The sequence below is a fragment of the Musca autumnalis genome, unplaced genomic scaffold, assembly GCF_047663935.1.
Source record: "Musca autumnalis isolate F117 unplaced genomic scaffold, ASM4766393v1 scaffold_1, whole genome shotgun sequence".
In the NCBI taxonomy this organism is placed as follows: Eukaryota; Metazoa; Arthropoda; class Insecta; order Diptera; family Muscidae; genus Musca; species Musca autumnalis.
In genome coordinates, this window is record NW_027411644.1 from 13,560,282 (window position 1) to 13,582,393 (window position 22,112).

Genomic DNA, 22,112 nt, shown 5'->3' on the forward strand with positions numbered 1-22,112 from the left:
TTCGTTTCGACATATAGAAACAAGCTGTTAATTCATATTTGTTATTGATAAAAAAATGAATTTAAATTGTAACCGTCATAGAGAAGCAGGTCGTATATATAACTTAAAAGTTACCACAACTCTTTTAAAAAAATTCCAAATGGCGCTTCTCCGATATCCTCAAAATACATTCTAGGAAACCAATTTTTAAATGAAGTGAAAAATCAATTCAAAAAACATTCAATACATATTTATTCACTACAAAGAACTAATGCAAAAGTTGTAGTTGAGAAGTAAAATAGACTGCATCCTCGCCGCACCATGCCCTTGTAAAAATCATGACTTCTTCACGTTAAAAGATGTAGTTCGAAATCACTTGCACTCATGATACAACTACTTCTTTGCCTACAAACATTTTGCTGGTATGATTGTTTCCTTATGGCTATATCACACCATATGCTTTTTCACATGTATGACATCAGCTGGTCTGTATATTAGTATACCCAAAGTGACAACATACATGTGAAAAAGCATATGGTGTGATATAGCCATTAATACGAAAATATACATAAGTGATCATCAATCATCATCATTTTAACATCATTTTTATTGAATTAATTTAAATCTTTAATTGCTAAAAAATATTTACATTGCATTACATTTTCAAATATAGCTTAAATTCTACAAAACTCATATTTACAAATCACTAAAACAATTCAATTTAAATATGCCGATTACACTGTACCAAATCTTACGTTTCTTCTTCATCATCGAGAATACTTTCAGCATCCATTGAATCATTACACACTGATAATTCTGATTCGGTATCTTGTCTACTATCATCTCTGAGATCTCTAAGCTCTTCGCGTTTAATATTATCACAATCTTCATCATCTGTACCATCAACTTTAACGGTAGTTTGTTCATTGTTGTTGTTGTTATTATTATTCCCGGGCACAATTTGAGTTTGCCGTAAAAGGGCCAAACGTTGTTGTGTCATTTCCAAATGATGTTTACGCCATTTGATACGTCTATTTTGAAACCAAACTTTTACTTGAGCTTCGGTTAATTGTAGGGTATGGGCCAAGTATAAACGTTCTGGTCCCACCATATATTGTTGCCTTTCAAATTCGGCCTCTAATCGTTCCAGCTGTTCAGGGGTAAAGATGGTGCGTACACGTTTATTCTTCAGTGATGATTTTTTGGAACTATTTTCTGAAAGAAAGAGAAGAGTTTATAATTGGGATTGTCAATATTTTTCTCAAAAATGATTTCCTGATGCAAGAATGAATGAATATTTGCCTATTAATGACTAAAATAAAGTGTAATCTATTTGAGTATTAAAAAAATACTTCTATCCAGCCGCGTTTGAAACGTTGAAGAATCAACAAAATGTTTGGGCGCCATTCGTTTGTAGAATACAGAAATAAGAAGTCGAAGACCCGTAGAGTGAAACAGAGAGTTCCCAGAGGTGGGGTGATATCTCCCGAACTGTTTAACCTCTACCTTTCTGAAATTCCACACCCTCCAGACGGAATAGAGATGTTTGTGGATGATTTTAAGATGTTGTCCTTGGGTCCTAACGTCGATGACATATGTGTCATAACTGACATAGTGCAGTTCTTCCATCTGAGGAATATGAAAATATTCGAAATGAAAATAAAGGTGGAAAAAAGCTGCCTTAGTATTTGTAATAAAGCATTGAAAAATAGGGTTACCAGCCAAGTCGGACTATAGGAAAGGTTTGGAATTAAATGACTAACATTAAAAAAAAAAAAAAAAAATAATTCGAATATACAAATTTCGAATGATTTGTGATATAAATGCTAGTCTCCAAGCTTAGCCTTCGTCCACCCACTAAAAAACACCATTCAATATGCCTGATGATCGGTCTAACCACCCGTGAAACGTAGCATAGTGGTTGAATGTGTGGGACTTCGGTGGATTCCTAATTTTTCAATGTACCTATTAGGTCTAAATAGCTCAACTCGAAAGAGAATTAATTCAAATATCACTCTAAAAAAAAAAAAAATGACCTTCGCCTTAATAAGGCAAAACAAAAAAAAAAAAAATGATTTCAGCATGAGCCAGGCTGGGATTCGAACCTGGGACCCCAACAACCAAGTGACACGGTTGCAGGCGTCTTAGCGTTCTAAGCCACCATCAACTTGTCAAAGATTCCGATGACAAATATTGATGATCAAAATCTTCTGATAAGAAGAACAAATAAAAATAAAGGTGGAAAAAAGCTGCCTTAGTATTTGTAATAAAGCATTGAAAAATAGGGTTACCAGCCAAGTCGGACTATAGGAAAGGTTTGGAATTAAATGACTAACATTAAAAAAAAAAAAATAAATAATTCGAATATACAAATTTCGAATGATTTGTGATATAAATGCTAGTCTCCAAGCTTAGCCTTCGTCCACCCACTAAAAAACACCATTCAATATGCCTGATGATCGGTCTAACCACCCGTGAAACGTAGCATAGTGGTTGAATGTGTGGGACTTCGGTGGATTCCTAATTTTTCAATGTACCTATTAGGTCTAAATAGCTCAACTCGAAAGAGAATTAATTCAAATATTCGCCGCTAAATTCACTGCACTGTTCACTACCTAGAGGGCTAAAATGAAGTCGATAGTGTCCTGATCTATCAAACTATTGGGTATAACGTTAAATAGCATGTTTAACTCGCCATGACAATCCACAGTTATTTGCGACAGGAAGTAGAGGTTCCTCATGTCGCTGACAAAGCAATATATCGGTGCAAATATTAGAGCTACGCAGTGGTATTGAGGGGGCCTTCAACAACGTTAGACTCGAATCCATAGCTCTCTCATAAATTTAGGTATCTCCTCCACACTGATCAATTGGATTGACCGCATGCTCAGAATAATCAACTCAAACATTGGTGGGAGTTCCATTCGGAAATACGTCACTAGAGGTACACCTCAAGGTGGTGTCATATCACCACTACTGTGGCTTCTAGTGATAAACGAGATGTTCACGTATGCAGAGGAGTCGGTGTGAACCCGGTATAGTTCCATCCCTGCGTACGGGAACGGTTGGCGGTACCAGCACTGACATCATCTGTGTACTTTCTTTCTCTCTCTCTCTCCAGTATGCATTTTTTTCTTTTTTTTGTTCTCGAATTAAATGGAGAGTTGAAGTAAATCGTTTAGTTTTTTTTAGTTTTGAAGTGGTTTAGTTAGAAGACAGTCAAACAAAAGAAAAAAAAACCCAAAAACCAAACATTGTAAACCATCCAATTAGCAGTGAAGCACAAAAAAAATAAATATATTAGCTTGCGTGGTTACAGCATAGAATTAAATCAAATAATCTTAATCCTTACTTAAACCTAAATAAAAAAAAGGAATGAAATAAAATAAATAAATATCGTACCGAATAAAACGAAAATCACGGTGTTCTTTTTATTGGCAAATAGACGTCAGACACCCCCATTTAGGTTACTGTCCCCGCAAGGCTAGTATTCCGTTCGGTTTCCAAGTGGATTTGTTCTTTAACCTACACTCGGTCCCATTGCTTCAGTCATATGATCGGATTGTGCCTCTGTCTCAAGTGGACTGTCTAGACCCCGCGTCTGTGAATATCATCAGTGGTGTTGTGCGTACAGGTCTCGTGTGGAATCTTGACTCGGTTCGGATATCGGTAGTGCCAGTGAAAGGTGTTGGCAATAGGCCAAAACATATGGTCCTTATCGAACCTCGGAATAACCAAGCGACGTAATAATTTTAACAGGCAGATATCAACCAGTTCAAGGTATGTACGAGGCATGCATATATTTGTGGAATATCTAAAACCCCACTATCCCCCGCATCCAAGATAACCTGCTCCTCTATCCCTCAAAAACTATCCCTTAGTTGCCTAAAGCGACGTTGCCAAATTTCGGAAAGATTCAAATAAGTTCAAATAAAGAAATAATAATAAATAGCTACCGCTACCAACTGATCATTGTTGTTGTTGCGGTAGGTAAGACTTTTACTTACATCAGAAAAAGAAGAGATAACAAAACGAAAAGAAAGAAGTATTGGCGCCAAAAAACACACAAACCAAAAGTGTTGGGTTATCACTTGGTGCAATCTCTTTGAACTAACTGATTCTCTGCCTCTGCCGGTAACTACGGCATACAAACGTACATCGAAGAGTATTTTATTAAATTGTTATGATCTCTTCAAATAACCACACCTCTTCCGTATGGTGATTAATGAAGAGAAAGCAAAAAAAATTAGAAAAGCAACACAGTGGTGTGAATGTAAGTCTTTGGGCAACTGTTTATAATAAATATCAACAGTCTCGAAAATCAAATGCTACAATTAAAATACATACTAACATACGTAAACAGAGTGCTCAATACATTTTACTATTATTCTGTTGATACGAACAGAAAATTTATGTGTTTTCATATGGATGCAAATTGCCGTAAAAGCAAATCAAACTTATTTTCTCCTGGCTTATAAGAAGTGTTGATTGCAAAATTATCAAAATTTTCTCTTATGTATATCGGGCATCCATAATCTGTCTCAAAAACCTTCCCCTATTTTGTGTGTGTTTTGAAAAGAAAATTGTGATACCAATTGCCGTGTTGATAGAAGAGATACACATAGATTGCGACAGCATACAAATTGTACCAAATGAAGAGAACCTTGTAGCAATAACAACAAATGAGTTGTCCCAAGGAGGGAAGTTAAAGACTACACAAATAAAAACAAAGAGCAAAACACTTTCGTCTACCCATGGCATAGGCACAGTGAAATGGTTATCTGTCTTTCTCGACTAGAAAGACAATTTGTTCATTGACGTGTTGTTAATATTCACTTTGGCGAACATTTCATGAAAGTCTTTTGTTGTGCACAGTGGCGAAGAGGGAAATAAATTGAAAAATTTACATACATGTTTAAACATTTTTTATTGAAACAAATAACAACCTTATGGAAAATTTAATCGCTTTCGTCTATAAAAATTGTTGATCTCACCATCATTTGTAATATTTATTGTCTGTCTCGGCTGTGGAGGAAAATTACACTCTTTATGGTTTTAGTGACGTATCGCTGCAATATAACCCAAATCCGTTTGTATCGCGAAACATTGGGACAGGGCTTAAGAGAAGATTTAGTTGGGCAAGCTTCACAGTACATATTCTGTATAAAAATCTGGATTTCTGTCACAAGTTGGGGTACAATTACGTTCTGCTAAGTAAATTTCTGCTCTCTACTATTCGAAGAATTCTTCAAAATCAAAATTAATTAAAGACGAGTTAACAAATTGAAAATTTCTTTTCCTATTTTTTAAACAAAACAAAATTGGAAAAAGTTATCCTTTCAATCAATATTATCAATAAACTACGTCAAAAACGGTCCCTTTCGTCGGCTCGGCGACGCATTATTTATTTTTATTGCGAAAATATAATATTTGTATAACTGACCCGAACGTCATGGGTGCATTAGAAGAGTTTTTGTTTCAGTGCGAAGAGATTATTTCGTACGCGAAACAACTAGAAGAGACAAATTTGATGGAATATAATGTTCTGTCCCTAGAGGCAGAAAAGAACGAAGTCGAAGGTTTGTGGGTAGAGTGGAAATCTGTCTACAAAAAATGTATTTCCGACCCCGACCAACAAAAAAAAGACAAACAGACTATAAAACAAAAAAAAGCTGAGACACATAAGAGTTATATGAAATGTCTCACTCTTATTGGAAATACCAGGGATAGTTTAAAGGCCTCGTCCTCAAAAGTTTCTCAAAAATTTAGCTCATCCATTTCTGTCCCACCATGTGATACAGAGGTATTTCATGGAGACTATTTAAGTTGGCCCAGTTTCAGGGATTTATTTACCGCTATATATGTAAGCAACGACAAGCTCAGCCAAGTTGAAAAACTGTACCACCTGTTCCAAAAGACCAGTGGGGAAGCTAAGCAAATCATTCAACACATACCACTTACTGATGAGGGGTTTGAGATTGCGTGGGAAAACCTCAAAAATCAGTACGAAAACAAACGAATACTCATTAACAATCAGTTGCGTACGATTTTTAACCTGCCCCAATGTTCCCAAGAGTCTGCAAGTGCTCTAAAAAAGTTGCTGAGAGATATAAATAATGCCATATCCATTCTAAAATTATACAAGATAGACATAAGTTCATGGGACCCCATCTTTGTGTTCCAATGCTCTTCAAAATTACCGAAATTAACCTTGTCCCTATGGGAGCAATCGATTGCCAAGAAGACGGAAATGCCTCCTTGGGAAGAGCTGAATACATTTTTGACTGAACGATTTCAAGCTCTAGAGAGCGTTTCGGACATATATGGTCCGCAAAGCTCGAGATCCTCACTGCCCCAACAGCAAATAAAATTCCACAATTTTGACCGTTCAAAGAATTTTAGAGTCCACCACACAAAGGTCAACAGTCAGAAATGCAACCTGTGCAAGGGAAACCACGTGCTCCGCTCTTGCCCAAAATTTTTGAGTATGGACTTCAAAAATAGGTTGTCCATCGTAAAACGCGATAAGCACTGCATCAATTGCTTATCAAAAGGTCACATGGTGGCGAATTGTACAAGCCAGATAACTTGTTTAGAGTGCAATTCAAAGCACCACTCGCTTTTGCATAAAGCAAATATGCCCCAACACGGAGAGAATACGTCAAGGGAACTGAGAAAAGTGTCTCAGTCTTCTCAAACACACAACGTACAGTCCACCAATCTGCCCCCATCTTCCGAGAATATTCGAAATTTCCACACGTCTGTGGCAAACAAGACAATGCTAGCCACTGCTTGGGTGACAATTGTCAGAAATGGTACGGCTCATAAAGTCAGAGCTCTAATAGATCCATGTTCGGATGACTCTTTCGTGTCAGCGCGGGTACAAAAATGGTTGAAGCTGCCAACTATGCCGATTGCGGCAGAAATTAGTGGTCTTGGCGGCGAATGTCTAACAAGATGTTCGAAAATAGCCATTTTTAAGATATCGTCTATAGTAAATCCTAATTTTTCATTGGAAATTGATGCTCTAGTTGTCCCTGATGTCACAGGAAATGTCCCAACTCATTCTTTCAACATGGTAGATAGGAAAGAATTGCCAAATTTGAGATTTGCGGACCCCGATTTTTACAAAAGTGCCCCAATTGATATCCTCATAGGAGGAAACTTATACCCTGTGATTTTACTCGGCGGAGTAGAACATGGCATACTGGGGACATTGGTAGCCCAGGAAACAGTCTTCGGTTGGATTGTGACTGGCCCCACAAACAATACTGTATCAAGACGAACAATCAGAGCATCTCATTGCACACGAGTCTCTATAAACAAACAACTAGCCCGATTCTGGGAGATTGAGGAAATACCAACCAAACCAACTGTCTCTGAGGAGGAGAAGATTTGTGAGGACATATATAAAGCCTCAGTTAAAAGGGATACAGAGGGAAGATACATGGTTGATTTACCGTTTAAATCTGGAACACCAACAAAATCAATTCTCGGTTCCAACAGGTACGTGGCACTTTGCCAGTTTTTAAGAAACGAGCAGACAATGAGTAAGAAGCCAGAACTTAAATCGATGTATGATGACGTCATACAAGAGTATCTGTCCCTGGGACATTTGGAATTAATCGAAACGACGATGTCTTATACTGAACCTTGCTTTTATTTGCCCCATCACGGGGTATACAAACCTGAGAGTGCCACTACAAAACTTCGAGTAGTTTTTAATGGCTCATGCCCTACGGCAACTGGCAAAAGTCTCAACGACTTATTACATGTAGGCCCAGTATTACAGAAAGATATAATATCATTGATTCTGAATTGGCGCATGTACAGATATGTCTTTAATGCTGACATATCGAAAATGTACCGGCAAATTTTAATTAATCCCAATCAATCGAATTTCCAACGAATCGTTTACCGCTCTTCCCCCGATGAAGAAATAAAAGACTATCGATTAAAAACGGTGACATTCGGTCTCAATTGTGCCCCGTATCTAGCACTACGAACATTGTTACAACTGGCCCAAGATGAGGAACATAGGTTCCCCATGGGAGCAAAGATACTTAAAGATAATATGTATGTTGACGATGCCTTAGTGGGCATACATTCCATTCCAGAAGGAATAGCTGCAAAGCATCAACTTATACAGATTCTTAAAACCGCAGGGTTCCAACTACGAAAGTGGACATCCAATAGTAAGGACATAATCGAAGATCTGCCCCGAGACCATCTTCTCAATGGGGAATTCCTTGATTTCGATAGTAAAAGCATGGCGAAAACGTTAGGAATTAGGTGGAATGCGGCCACGGACACATTTTACTTCGTAACGGAAAATATAAGCAACAAAAGTTCGTTTACGAAGAGAGAAGTCCTTTCGGTGATTGCCCGACTTTTTGACCCTTTGGGGTGGCTGGCGCCTGTCGTTATAACAGCAAAAATTTTCATGCAGCAGCTGTGGCTGGATGAAATACAGTGGGATGATGAGTTAAGACCGGTTTCTCTTATGAAATGGAAATTATTTTTGGAAAGTTATGTCCACATTGACAAGATAACTATACCCCGATGGGTGAAATACTCCCCAGACTGCATCATACAGTTGCATGGATTCTGTGATTCTTCAGAATTAGCCTATGCTGCTGTCTTATATGCCAGGGTCAAAATTGGTGACGGTTTTACTTCAAATTTATTGGTTTCGAAAACTAAAGTTGCCCCAATTAAAAAAGTTTCGCTGCCCCGACTAGAGCTCTGCGGAGCGCATCTGCTTTCCGAGTTGGTCGAGGCTATTCTGCCTCAGTTATGCCTCAAAAATTACACGTTGCATCTTTGGTCGGACTCCACAATAGTCCTAGCTTGGCTAAAAAAGCCATCGCACACGTGGACCACATTCGTTGCAAACAGGGTTGCAAAAATTCAAGAGACGGTAGGAGGTGCTTGGAAACACGTTTCAACACATGACAACCCCGCAGATTTAGCAACCCGGGGGGTGACTCCTTTAGAATTAAAAGAGAGAAGTCTGTGGTGGTTCGGACCCGATTGGCTTCTAAAGGAGGAAAAATGCTGGCCCTCTACAATTAGTATCCCGGAGATACGTTTAGAGATGAAGTCTTCATCACAGCACAAGGAACAGGAAACACAGATGGCTCAAGTACACATCGCTAGATCTGCGGAGCCTGAAAATCAGAAGGAAGGCGATAGGGAAGCTGATCCAGAATGTCATCTGGAACACATTCACCGTTTTTCAACCGCTGTCCACGTTTTTGGATACATAGAAAGGTTTATTAAAGCTTGCCATCCTGCCTCAAAACAAACCTATACGTATAGTAGTAAGCAATTGGCTTTCAGTGAGTTATCCGCTGGCCGAAACCATCTCATTATGTTGTCTCAAAAGATATATTTCCCTGCCGAATATAGAGCTCTGTCCCAGGGAAAGCAATTGGACAAAAAAAGCCCTCTTCTCACTCTCACTCCCTACCTCGATAAGGAAGGGATAATTCGTGCCAATGGGCGATTAGGATCCACATCATCTCTGTCCCCAAGTGAAAGACACCCCTTTATTTTGTCTTCTGCAAGCAAATTCGCTAGATTATATGTCTCATTTATACACGACTTGACCTTGCATGGTGGTTCCCAGTTAATGATGGCAACTATTCGGTTAGAGTGTTGGATTGTCAGGGGAAAAAAGTTAGTAAAATCACATATCAACAGTTGTACAAAATGTGTTCTGGCCCGTAAGAAACTTCAAGGACAATTGATGGCGGCTTTACCACCGGAGAGAACAACGCTAAGTAGACCATTTGCAAACACCGGAGTCGACTATGCCGGTCCTTTTGAGCTGAAAACATTCCACGGTCGCGGATGTCGCAGAATGAAAGGCTACATCTGTCTCTTCGTTTGTTTTGCTACTAAAGCAATTCATTTAGAAGCGGTCAGCGACCTCTCTACCCCCGCATTTCTGGCAGCGTTAACACGGTTTGTTGCGCGACGAGGCTGCCCCAACAAAATATTCTCTGACAATGGTCGAAATTTTGTCGGCGCTGCTCGCGAAATCCGGGAAAACTTTCGAAAGGTAATTTCTGAAACGAAACAAGATGCGATATTGCGATTCGGCCATCAGAAACTTGAATGGCATTTCATACCTGCTGCTGCCCCGCATATGGGCGGATTGTGGGAGGCCGGCGTAAAGAGTTGTAAGACGCACCTCAGGAAGATCGCAGGACAGGTTCGTTATACCTTTGAGGAGTTCAGTACCCTGTTAGCGGCGATCGAGGCCTGTCTCAATTCCCGTCCCTTGACTCCGCAATCGGAAGACATAAATGACCTGACGGCCCTTACGCCTGGTCACTTTTTGATTGGTTCATCGCTACTGTCCCCAGCCGAACCTGAAGAAATTCCTTCCCCGACTGCATTACTAAACCGATGGCGAAAGATAAAGGTCATAAATCAAGAATTTTGTCGCCGATGGAAATCGGACTACTTGAAAGAACTCAACAAGAGAAACAAGTGGAAACAAGCGTTCCAAAATCTCGAGCTAAATGATTTGGTTGTTCTGCCCCAAGAAATGGGGAGTCCGACCGTATGGCGCTTAGGACGGGTAACAGAGTTGCATCCTGGCCCAGATGGACATGTGAGAGTTGTCGACCTAAGGACGTCATCGGGCGTTATAAGGCGTCCTGTTCATAAGTTGGTTCTACTACCACGATCGCAATAACCTCATCCCCTTTCCTATCACAATCCTCTCCCACCGTAACACCACCTTTGTCATTGCATTTAAAGTAATTCAATCTTTTATATTCCATAGGAAAATGGCCTACTTGCAGGAATATCGCTGCCCCATTTGTATGACGCGACATTCGCTACGGCTGTGCCGTTGCTTCTTAGCCATGCATCCAACAGTGAGAGCGAGATTTGTACATGAAAAAAAGGTGTGCGAGAACTGCCTCGGACTATCACATACTCTCCAAACCTGTAAGAGCTGCGATGTGTGCCGCATTTGTTGGCGCAGGCACCACACCCTCTTGCATCCATTGGATGAGAAAAAATATGAGTGGCTGCAAATGACGGCTTTGGTATGGGTCCGTGGTCCGGGCATGGGGGAGGAAAAACGTATCATACGCATACTGCTTGACCCGAACAGTCCCGAGAGTTTCATTGCGCCGCCATACTGCCGACTACCCTTTGCTATGGATTACGACGTGCTTCGATATAAAGTCCAACTCACCGACCGGCACAGTGAAGTGAGAACCTTGACGGTGAATTTGCCATTCAAACACAACTACCGTTACCACACACCTGCATCTCATTGTGTCCCGGGAGAAGTGTGGAAAATGTGTGACCGCGAAGATGTAGCGGACACATCGTTCTACCTCCCATGGGGATGTTCCATCGTTTTGGGGAAGGACGTTGCCCAGTCGCTTTATCTGGGACTGCCTGAAGAGAATAAAGGACTGCCGTACAAACAGAACACGGTGTTTGGATTTGCGTTTTTTGGTCCGTTGGCGAAAGACGTGGAAAGCGCTGAATTGGAAGCTGCCTTTTTATCAAAAAATGAGATGAGTGATGCATCGGATCCAAAGGAGGCGTAATTGAAATCCTATTCTAACACATCTAGTATCATTAGATAAGTATAATTTTTATTTTTATCCTGAGGGACGAATGAATTGAAACCTCTTCTATTGCCTTTGTCAAATTTGTATCTTCATGAATAAGTTGAACTACTGTTAATTTACAGAGTATTTAGTTTTATTGAACTATCCGTTCAAGGAGGAGGAGTATGTTCACGTATGCAGAGGAGTCGGTGTGAACCCGGTATAGTTCCATCCCTGCGTACGGGAACGGTTGGCGGTACCAGCACTGACATCATCTGTGTACTTTCTTTCTCTCTCTCTCTCCAGTATGCATTTTTTTCTTTTTTTTGTTCTCGAATTAAATGGAGAGTTGAAGTAAATCGTTTAGTTTTTTTTAGTTTTGAAGTGGTTTAGTTAGAAGACAGTCAAACAAAAGAAAAAAAAACCCAAAAACCAAACATTGTAAACCATCCAATTAGCAGTGAAGCACAAAAAAAATAAATATATTAGCTTGCGTGGTTACAGCATAGAATTAAATCAAATAATCTTAATCCTTACTTAAACCTAAATAAAAAAAAGGAATGAAATAAAATAAATAAATATCGTACCGAATAAAACGAAAATCACGGTGTTCTTTTTATTGGCAAATAGACGTCAGACACCCCCATTTAGGTTACTGTCCCCGCAAGGCTAGTATTCCGTTCGGTTTCCAAGTGGATTTGTTCTTTAACCTACACTCGGTCCCATTGCTTCAGTCATATGATCGGATTGTGCCTCTGTCTCAAGTGGACTGTCTAGACCCCGCGTCTGTGAATATCATCAGTGGTGTTGTGCGTACAGGTCTCGTGTGGAATCTTGACTCGGTTCGGATATCGGTAGTGCCAGTGAAAGGTGTTGGCAATAGGCCAAAACACGAGATACTGATGAAATTTTATCAATTACACATTAAAACGGTAGCATATGCCGACGATGTCGTCATTATGTTTAGCGGAAAGTTCCCACAAACACTATCGGAACTTATGCAAGGAGCTTTAGTCAAATTGTCAAGATGGGCATCCAACAATGGTCTTGGAGTGAACCCGTCAAAGACTGAACTAGTTCTATTTATGAACAAAAGGAAAGTCAGACCATTCACCCTACCAATGCTGGACGGAGTTACTCTTGAACTCTCCTTGGAAGCCAAATACCTCGGGATCATTCTGGACCACCAATTAACGTGGAAAAGTAATGTCGCGGAACGCGCCAAGAGAGTTCTAATAGCTCTATACTCCTGCAAGAATTCCATAGGTTGGGGTCTGAAATCAACGGTCATCCTGTCTGGATCTATACGACCATAGTACGCCCAATTCTTACCTATGGCTCTCTGGCAGGGTGGAATGCTCTGAATAAAACTACATATCTTAGCAAACTGAACAGCACCCAAAGAGCGGCATCACTTTTAATTACTGGTGCCAAGAGGAACACTCCACAAGCGGCTCTAAATGTACTACTTAATCTACATCCGCTGGACATTGTAGTACAGGAACAAGCAGCAAAGAGTGCAAGACGGCTCAATGAGCTAGGTTCATGGCGCAGTTCAGACTATGGTCGAACTTCAATCCTACGTCGATTCGAACTACCAATATCCTCGGGGAACATCAGTGACTATATATCACCACAAATGTGCTTCGAGGAAACGAAGGTGCACATACCCCATAGGGATGAGTGGACATGTAGCAGCCCACCTCTAGACGGTATAGAGATCTATACTGATGGCTCTAAGATGGAAACAGGCACAGGAGCAGGTGTCTATAGCGAATCCCTCGATATACAAATCTCATACAGGCTGAACGAATATTGTACTGTCTTCCAAGCCGACGTTTTTGCAATCAGGAAAGCTGCGGAACTGATTAACAACTTGAAAGAGGACTTATCTGGACCGGTGACTATCTTTGTCGATAGCCAAGCGGCCCTTAAATCACTCAAGTCCCATCATATCAAGTCCGCGGCGGTCCTAGACTGCAAACTCGCTTTGGGGTCACTAAATCAATCGTCACCTTGTGTTGGGTCCCAGGACACTGCAACATCAAAGAGAATGAAGCAGCCGATGAACTTGCATGCCGCGGATGGGAGTTACCAAACATCACAGTTGACAACTCCATCAAGCCACCACTGTGCCACTTCATGGGAATAATAGAACAGGGCTGTCGGGATAAGTTTCGACAACTCTGGCAAAATACGTCAAGCTGCACCACTTAAAGGGCCATCTGGCCAGCACCATCCAAACAGAGAACCGCCTCACTGCTCACGATGAAGAAACCCGACCTGAGACTAGCAGTGGGAATTATTACTGGCCACTGCAGAATAAGAGCAATGACGTGCAAGTTGGAGGAAGGCTAGGCTGAACACTGCAGGCTGTGCGATGATGATGAGGAACTAGAGACCATCGAGCACCTGTTATGCAGTTGTTCTATGTTAATCTCCAGATCTGCGTACCATAGGAGAACATATAATTCAGTCCTTAACAGCAACAGAACCGTCAAACTTGCTCTATCTCGCAAAGGACCTGATATAGCTCCAACAAACAGCATTTAATCAAACACAAACTACAACCACAAACATGCAATAACCCGGAAACTCTACCCACACTCTACCAGCTAACATCATCTACTATCTTCTTTTTTTTTTCTCTTCAGCTATCTACCAGGATGAACACAATGGACCTCAAGGTCTCCGAGTGGAGCAGTTGTCTAGTAAGACAGCTGCGTGTCCTTTAACCTAACCTAACCTACGCAGAGGTAAAATATTTAAACCTGTTAGAATTCCGCTCTGAGAACTGCAACACGCTGCCCCTCATGACACCAGACGACCATATTTATAAGCAGACGAAGATTTTACCGGTGCATCATCCCAATAAGATTTTGTCGATGCACTTCTAATTACTTGGCTTTCATCGCCGTGAGCATTCCTGCCATAATATTGCGGACAGGCTTCCCCCTTCCTAACCTACGCAGTGGTAAAATATTTAAACCTGTTAGAATTCCGCTCTGAGAACTGCAACACGCTGCCCCTCATGACACCAGACGACCACATTTATAAGCAGACGAAGATTTTACCGGTGCATCATCCCAATAAGATTTTGTCGATGCACTTCTAATCCAGGTCAGGCAATGTGCGCTTGCTGAGAGCAAGTGAGCGAAAACTTCAATGTAAAATGCATTGAAATGTATGCTCACTTGCTCTCAGCAAGCGCACATTGCCTGACCTGGCTTCTAATTACTTGGCTTTCACCGCCGTGAGCATTCCTGCCCTCCCAGGCACGTCGGGAGGATTCTTCATGATCTAGAGAGAGAGTGAGAGGTCCAAAGGTACAAGTCAGAACTGATTAGTTGCGCAGGCAGTACAAAGGTACGGTGTGAATGCCGCATTCCGAGACCACCCGCATCCATTGCAGCAGAAGAACGCCAGCTGTCAAGACAAACACGAGCGGTATTCAGTCCAGTTAAGATACGGACGATGCATCTGCCTCAACTGATATGGGACCGAATTGATGCTACGACACCCAATACAAGCCCTGCATGCGGACTGGGATCACACGATACCCCGTATCTGTTTAACTGCCCCGCTAAACCCTGGTCTGATTGCCTATTTTTTATGGAAACAGCCAGACCATTTTGCAGGATTTTTGGATCTGGACAGATAATTGAAGACGATACACGAACGATACAAGTCCTTCTCTTGGTACACTTAATTCTTATACCAAAGTGGATCCTGTAACAATCAGCATTGTCATAAAAAAGTCTAAAATGCCATGGACAGAGGATGATTTGTGACAAGTTTCGTTTTTCTTCTTTCTCCTTTTAAAGACTGTACCTATTTTAAGTAGAGAGTCTTATCCTGTCATTATTCTTTAAAATCTTCTCTCTCTTATTGTGTTTCTCTACTATTCTCTTCCCTTCTTCTACAACCACCTTTGAAGTCCTCACTAAAACCATCAGTTCGAGGCCTTTTATAAATAGAATAAATTCTGCGGCAAGTCGTTTCAGTCCTGCTATAGCAGGAAATCATCTATAGAGAGGTGCCCTTCAAAACGTCTTTGGTTATATAGACGCAAGTCTTTTTAGACAGAAAGGCTTTGATCCATCTTCACTCAAATAATAAGTGAAAGCTCCATGTGAATTGGAACCACTTCCAATCCTTCCAGTCCTTCTCTCCCTTGTAGACTTATTCTCCTATAAATAAAATTACCTATAACGGTCTTGTATAAATATGAAGATCTTCATGGACACTTTCATGTAGAATCAAAAAATATCTGGAGCGAACTACTACCTTTCACCTGTTATATAACAGCCCAGCAAACATATTCATTACAAATCGACATACTAACCCTAGAAATCAGTAGTTATTTTTTGGCCGCTAAAAAGTCGACAAATAAGTAACTATTTAACAACTTATTTGTCGGTTTTTGTAGGCCCAAAATTAACTATTGACTTCTAGTGACATTTCCTTGTTAAAATAATGGGTTAATAGGCCGATTTGTAATGAGTATTTTCCTAGAGGTTGCTCATTTTTTTGTATAAATAAAAATCCATGACACGCATCCATAATCTCTTACCTACCTGATTTCAGTTTCTCTCGTTGAAATGTCAAATTCGACTGATGTGCGGCGGCAGCATGTTGCTGATGTAATTGTTGTAGACTTTGCAAGGCCGATGGAGCACCTGATACATTGGCAGCAGCTGCTGCGGCCGCTGCAGCAGCGGCAACAAAACTGTTGGTACGAGCATGATGTTGCTGGTGGGCGGCAAACGATGTACCTGTCACATTAACCATGGCCGAGGGTAAATAACGATTCATTAGAACATTGGCGGCAGCAGCTGTTGCAACTGGAACACTACTATCGGAACAATTATTACTGACACTTGCTACCGAGGTCATAATATTGTGGCAAATATTTGTGGAGGACGATGATGATGGAATTCCTGTTTTGTGCAGATTTAAGTTTGTTACATCTCTGTGATTGTTGTTGTTATGGTTCAAATGGTGTTGATGATGATGTTGTTGTTGTTGTTGCTGGTGTATTGGTAATTGTGGTTGTGGTTCATTTGTATTTCTGTGTTCGGGGGTGGCTAGATTCTGTTGTTGGTGTTGTTGCTGTCCATTTATGTCCTCATGGCCATTGACTGCTGCATCTTCTTCGTTGTTGTTGTTATTGTTGCTGCCTCTGTTAGAATTTAAGCTACCACCATTTAATGAAAGGTTAATCACATTGTTGGTGTATTCTTTGCACGACGAGCTCTCCATGGCACTCTTTTGTAAACCCAAAATGGCGGCTATTGTAAAGGATTTGCCAGCATCAAGGGTTGTATTTACCGATGCCGCTGCCTCCTCTATTAACTGCTGAGTGTGTCTGTGTGTGGGTGTGTGAAGGGTAGTATGGCGCAGGTTGGGGAGGTTTGTTGTTTGACAGTCAAGTAGTGGCGAATGGCTGGGGGAGTGTAATTGATGTTGGCTTGGCGAATTATGAGAGATCAAATGTTGGGCTGCCGCTGCCGCTGCCAGTTGTAGGTGGTGGGTGGTGTTGTGATGTTGATTCGCTAATAAGGCCGAGGCAGTTTGTTGTGGCTGATTATGGTGGTGCAATTGTTGTTGGTGTTGTTGTTGTTGATGATGATGCTGTTGCTGCTGGTGATGCAGGGAATGTTGCTGTTGTTGGAATTGACTGTGACTATTCGCAATGGTTGTCGCCAATGTGTGGGCATCCACAACATGATTGTGCGTTGCCTGTGAATTGTGCAGAGCCAGAAAATGTGACAAAGGATTTGGATGATATTTCTGTAGCATTCTTATTTTATGGAGATCCTGTTGCTTTTATTTTGGTGCGTGTGTTTGCCAGCTTTGCTCCTATCCTGTTGCAACAGCAGTAATTGTGGTAATGTTGATGAAGTTGTTATCCGTAGCAAATATTCTTCTGGTATTTGGTCTGTTGTTGGCACTTTGGTGTCAGTTTTACATTTGAGCCCAGCAGCAAAATAGCTCCATTAGTTGAGTGACAATCTTTGGTTGATAGTTTTGGCCCACCAGCTTGGCCAACCTTTGTTGCTATTGTTGTTGCAAAGACTTGCCGGTCAATGGTCTATCGGGCTATTGTCCTATGCATGTGTTGCATGTGTGTGAATGTGGATGGCTATGGTGGCTGCAATCTCTCTATTATGTGGAAGTGCAAAAGAAGAAAGAAGGAAAGAAAAAAAGTGTGCAACATTAGTTGGATGGCGTTAAATACTGTTGTAGGCCTTTTGTTCGGTTGGTCTTCGTGGCAAGTGTCATTTGATATTTAATTGTTTTGTGAGACAATTAACCTAAACCAGGCGAAACAAAAAAAATTGCAATTAAACTTTATCCATGTTAGTTAACTAATAATTGTGGAAAAGAAGAAAGTTCAGGAGGGAGAAGGGGGTAATAAGAGATCTTTATTAAATGCAGGAAAATGTATAACTTAGATGTCTATTTAAAATTGTAATAGAAAGGTACGGTAACAGTCGATTAGGGTCATAACAAATTAATACCTTTTGCTTTGATTTCTATTGCGAATTTGATTGGTCAGGGGAAAAACTTTAGCTTTGATTTGGCCTTTGGCCTTATATAATAAATTGGTGAAATTTCCGAATGCTCTGAAGCTAAGAAAATAATTAATGGAATGGATGGGGTTGGTGTCCAAATACGTTCATACTGTACCTTCCCAGCAAACCAATCGTACCGACATCGTAACAAAATCGGAACAAAATTCGGACGATACGTCCGATATCTGATCCGAAATAGTAACGATATCTTAACAAAAGTTGTATGAAGTGGTTGACATAATTTCGGAACGAAATGTCTTAGCAACATCGGATCGATTTCGGTCCGATTTCGTAACGAAATCTGAAGAAAATCCTTGGGAAATTCGGATAGGAAATTTCTTTCCGACATTCGTTCCGAAATCGGAACGAAATCGGTACAAAATCTGAACTATTTCCTATCCGAAAAATCGTTTAGAAATCGGAACGAAATCTGAACGACTTTGCTTCCGAAATTGTTCAGACGTGTCGGACATCAGACATTTGGTTTGCTGGGTTTGTATTGCCTGGGCAAATGCAACAGTGTGAATGGTATTCAAGCCTTTCTGGTAAGCTCGTTGATATAGATGTTCTCGCTTGTATCTAACCTACACTAGATCGTGGCAGGATAAAACCCAATCAGACTCTGCAGCGACAACAGCTTGTTGTGCTCATGTTCGTTTGCCTGCTCATGAAGATGGTCCACTGGTGTGTTATGTAGAGGCACCTTGTTGCAGTCCTCAGGACGGCATTATGGCAGGTTTGAGTATTCTTTCACTGCGTAGCACTAACATTTACATACCACACTAGCGCCGCATATTTTACGACCCACCCACCTATTGCTTTATAAGAGGTCAACAAGGTTTTTTTGTCGGCACCCCAAATACTGATGTTGCTATCAAACCCGATACCTTGAATAATATGTTCAAGGGGAACCTAATTTCAGCCCTCCAAGTGGTTATCAGTGTAGCAGTGGATATTTTCATTACACCCAATACCTTGACTAATATGTTCAGGGGAGCCTCTTCTCAGCCTTCCATGTGGTGACGGGTGTTCTCATATTCATCAGGTGGAAGAACTGCACTAAGCTTTCTATATATAGATATTAACCCGAGTTAAACTAGCTATCGAACATTACACCCCATACCTTGAATAATATGTTCAGGGAGCCTCTTTTCAGCCCTCCAAGTGGTGAACAATGCAGCAGTGGATATTTTCATTACACCCAATACCTTGACTACTATGTTCGGGGGAGCCTCTTTTCATCCGTCTATGTGGTGACGGGTATTCTCATATTCATCAGGTGGAAGAACGGCACTAAGCTTGCTATATATAGATATTAACGCGAGTTAAACTAGCTATAGAACTTTACTTTAAACGTTTAAACTTTGGAGGAGGTTTGTAGCCGCAATAACGACACCATCGTCCAATATATTCAAGATACACTACATACGTCCTCTATGTCGTTTGGAGGATGTGAATTTCTGAATGGTAGAGGTTAAACAGTTCCGGTAATATCACCCCACTACGGACCTTCAACTTCGTAGTTCTGAATTCGACAAACGACCGGCGACCACAAATATAGTTAAATATCCAACATTTCAAACACGGCAGGAGATAAGTTTTCTCTATGCCCTCGAATAGCTTGGCTTGGTTGACGGTATCGAAGGTCTTAGATAGGTCAAGAGCCACCACCATAAGAGTTCCATTGCAGATCCTCGACTGATATGAGTGGATATGGTAATGCTGTTGTGGTACTGTACATTTTCCGGAATCCGTGCTTATGTTGAGCACTGGAAAACTGCTTCTCATCACGAATAGGAGTAGTGCCTCTACAATCTTTGCTACTGACGACAAGAGGGAGATCCGCCTGTACGACTCGCCTTTGCTGACATCCTTGCCTGTTACCTAGCGGTACCACTCTGCCAACTTTCCAATATTCTAGTACAATATGGATGGCTAACGACAAGCTGAGGACACTTGATTAAACATTACCATTGAGATTCCGTAGGGACCCAACGCTTTAAATGATTTCGCGCTTCAGATGACGTCTGCTACATCGCTCATCGTAAATTGTGGTGGTACCTCCTCGGCTGGGAGGGCTCTTATGCCGAGTAACACAGAAATTTAAATTGGTCGCCTTAGGCTTTTGGACAATTATGTCTGGAAGCGTCACCGGACAACGAAAAACATTATATCGCCGTAAACAAGACCGAATGTTCTCCTTATTCGGTAAACATTTCAAAACAATTCTCGATCAGCCCTTAAACTGCATTTAACTGAACATTTTTAACTTTTGTGGGGGAGGTACTCGAAGAAGTTGCCCCATTATATGTTTGAAAAAATTTGAGATTTTGAGATTGCATTTAACCGAACATTTTTAACTTTTGTAAGAGTGGTATCCGAAGATGTTGCCCGATATACGTTTGAAAAAAATTTTGAGATTCGCAAATTTTCGGCTCAAAATTCAATTTGTAAGCTATCGTGCTCATTAGTCATTTAAGTTGGTACCGACAGGCCCATTGTGTCATTGTCTGAGTAAGTAGGGACTTGCAACGAAAAAATGTACCTGTGTAATTGGTTCCACGAGGTTAACCTGCTACAAAAACTTTCAAAACGTTCCTTAAAAACGTTCGTGAAAAAAGTGCAAGTTTTGTGTGGGAGATAACCGAAGGAGTAGACCGATCTATGTATGTCTGGAAGAAATATTACGAGGAATATATTTTGGGAAAATCGGTTGATCCGTTACAGAGTTATCGTGCTCACCATTTTAGCGAAAAATGTTGAACCTTTATGGGGGAGGTATCAGAAGGAAGGAAGGCATGGACCGATATGGTCCATCTTCGAACTTGATCTAGGTTTGGACGAAATATTACTACAACCAAATGTTGTAACAAATCTGTTAATTGGTTCTCGAACCCGAATCGGTTGATTGGTTCTCGTGCGCATCCAACCAGCCAGACAAACGGATGGACGCGGCTAACTCGATTACAAATTGTTTGAAACGGATTTCGTCTAAACATACCATTATTTCGATTAGGCGAATTTTTGATCGTATCAAAGTGTACATACCCTCGTTAGCCTGCAGGCTGGGGATATGCATAATGCAAGAATATAACTTTCTTTGAACTTTATATACATCAGCGATCTTTATAAAATCACTCTAATAGCCCCCAAAACAAACTAAATAGAATGGTTCATTTGTCATACAAACCTCTTCAACCATATTATCTAAACCACAAATAGGATGACGGAAACATTAGACGAACGATTCATTCAACTGTCCTATATCTTGTTTCTATCTGTATTTTTATGTCTGTGTGGGAGATGGGCAAATTACTCCCATACAAATATATAGCATTTCTTTTAGTCTTCACAAAGTGCAAATACCTCTCCAAGTACACTTGAAGATTGTTGCATGTATAGTTCATATATGTATGTGTGTGTAAAGTATATAAATACTATCCCTGCAAGCAAAAACTATCGCGGAAGTGACTTAGGCGTGTCGCCCAGGGCGATGAAAACAGTCGCGGCGATAGTCGCAGAAGTCACCCTGAAGTGACCTCCGTTGTGAAGAAATGAACCACGCCGGGGTGTCGTCTTGGAAGTCACTCCAGCGACACTTCTAGAAGATCATTTCCGCGATAGTTCTACAAATTAAAAAAAATATTTTTTTTCTATTTATTTTTAATTAATTTTTTATTTTTATTTATTTTTTATTTTTAATTATTTTTTTATTTCTCTTCTATTTTTTCTATTTCTTTCTATTAATTTTGTCATTTTAAAAATGTGATGTTTCTTTGCCTGACTTGGGAAGCGAACCCGGACCTTCAGAGTGCAAAGCGAGTGCCCTTACCACTGCACCAACGTCTCATATAATCATTACAAAGAAAATGTTCTATATTTGTTCAAATGTGTTGATTCATTAAATAAATGTAAACAATCGCCTTGGAAGTCACTCAGAAGTCACTCCGAAGTGACGGCATTCGCGATA

General features: G+C 40.6%; 1 protein-coding gene across 1 annotated transcript in view; it reads right to left on the reverse strand.

Annotated features, from left to right (window-relative positions):
* Nucleotides 1-568: 568 nt before the first annotated feature.
* LOC141393961 (uncharacterized) overlaps nt 569-22,112 on the reverse strand; it is a 34,359-nt gene continuing 12,815 nt past the window's right edge. Inside the window, exons 2-3 of the mRNA XM_073967625.1 lie at nt 16,142-17,729; nt 569-1,194 (exon numbers count right to left, since the gene is read on the reverse strand). Of these exons, the coding sequence (XP_073823726.1) occupies nt 731-1,194; nt 16,142-17,366 (1,689 nt within the window). The 5' untranslated portion in view covers nt 17,367-17,729 and the 3' untranslated portion in view covers nt 569-730. The remainder of the gene's footprint in view (nt 1,195-16,141; nt 17,730-22,112) is intronic.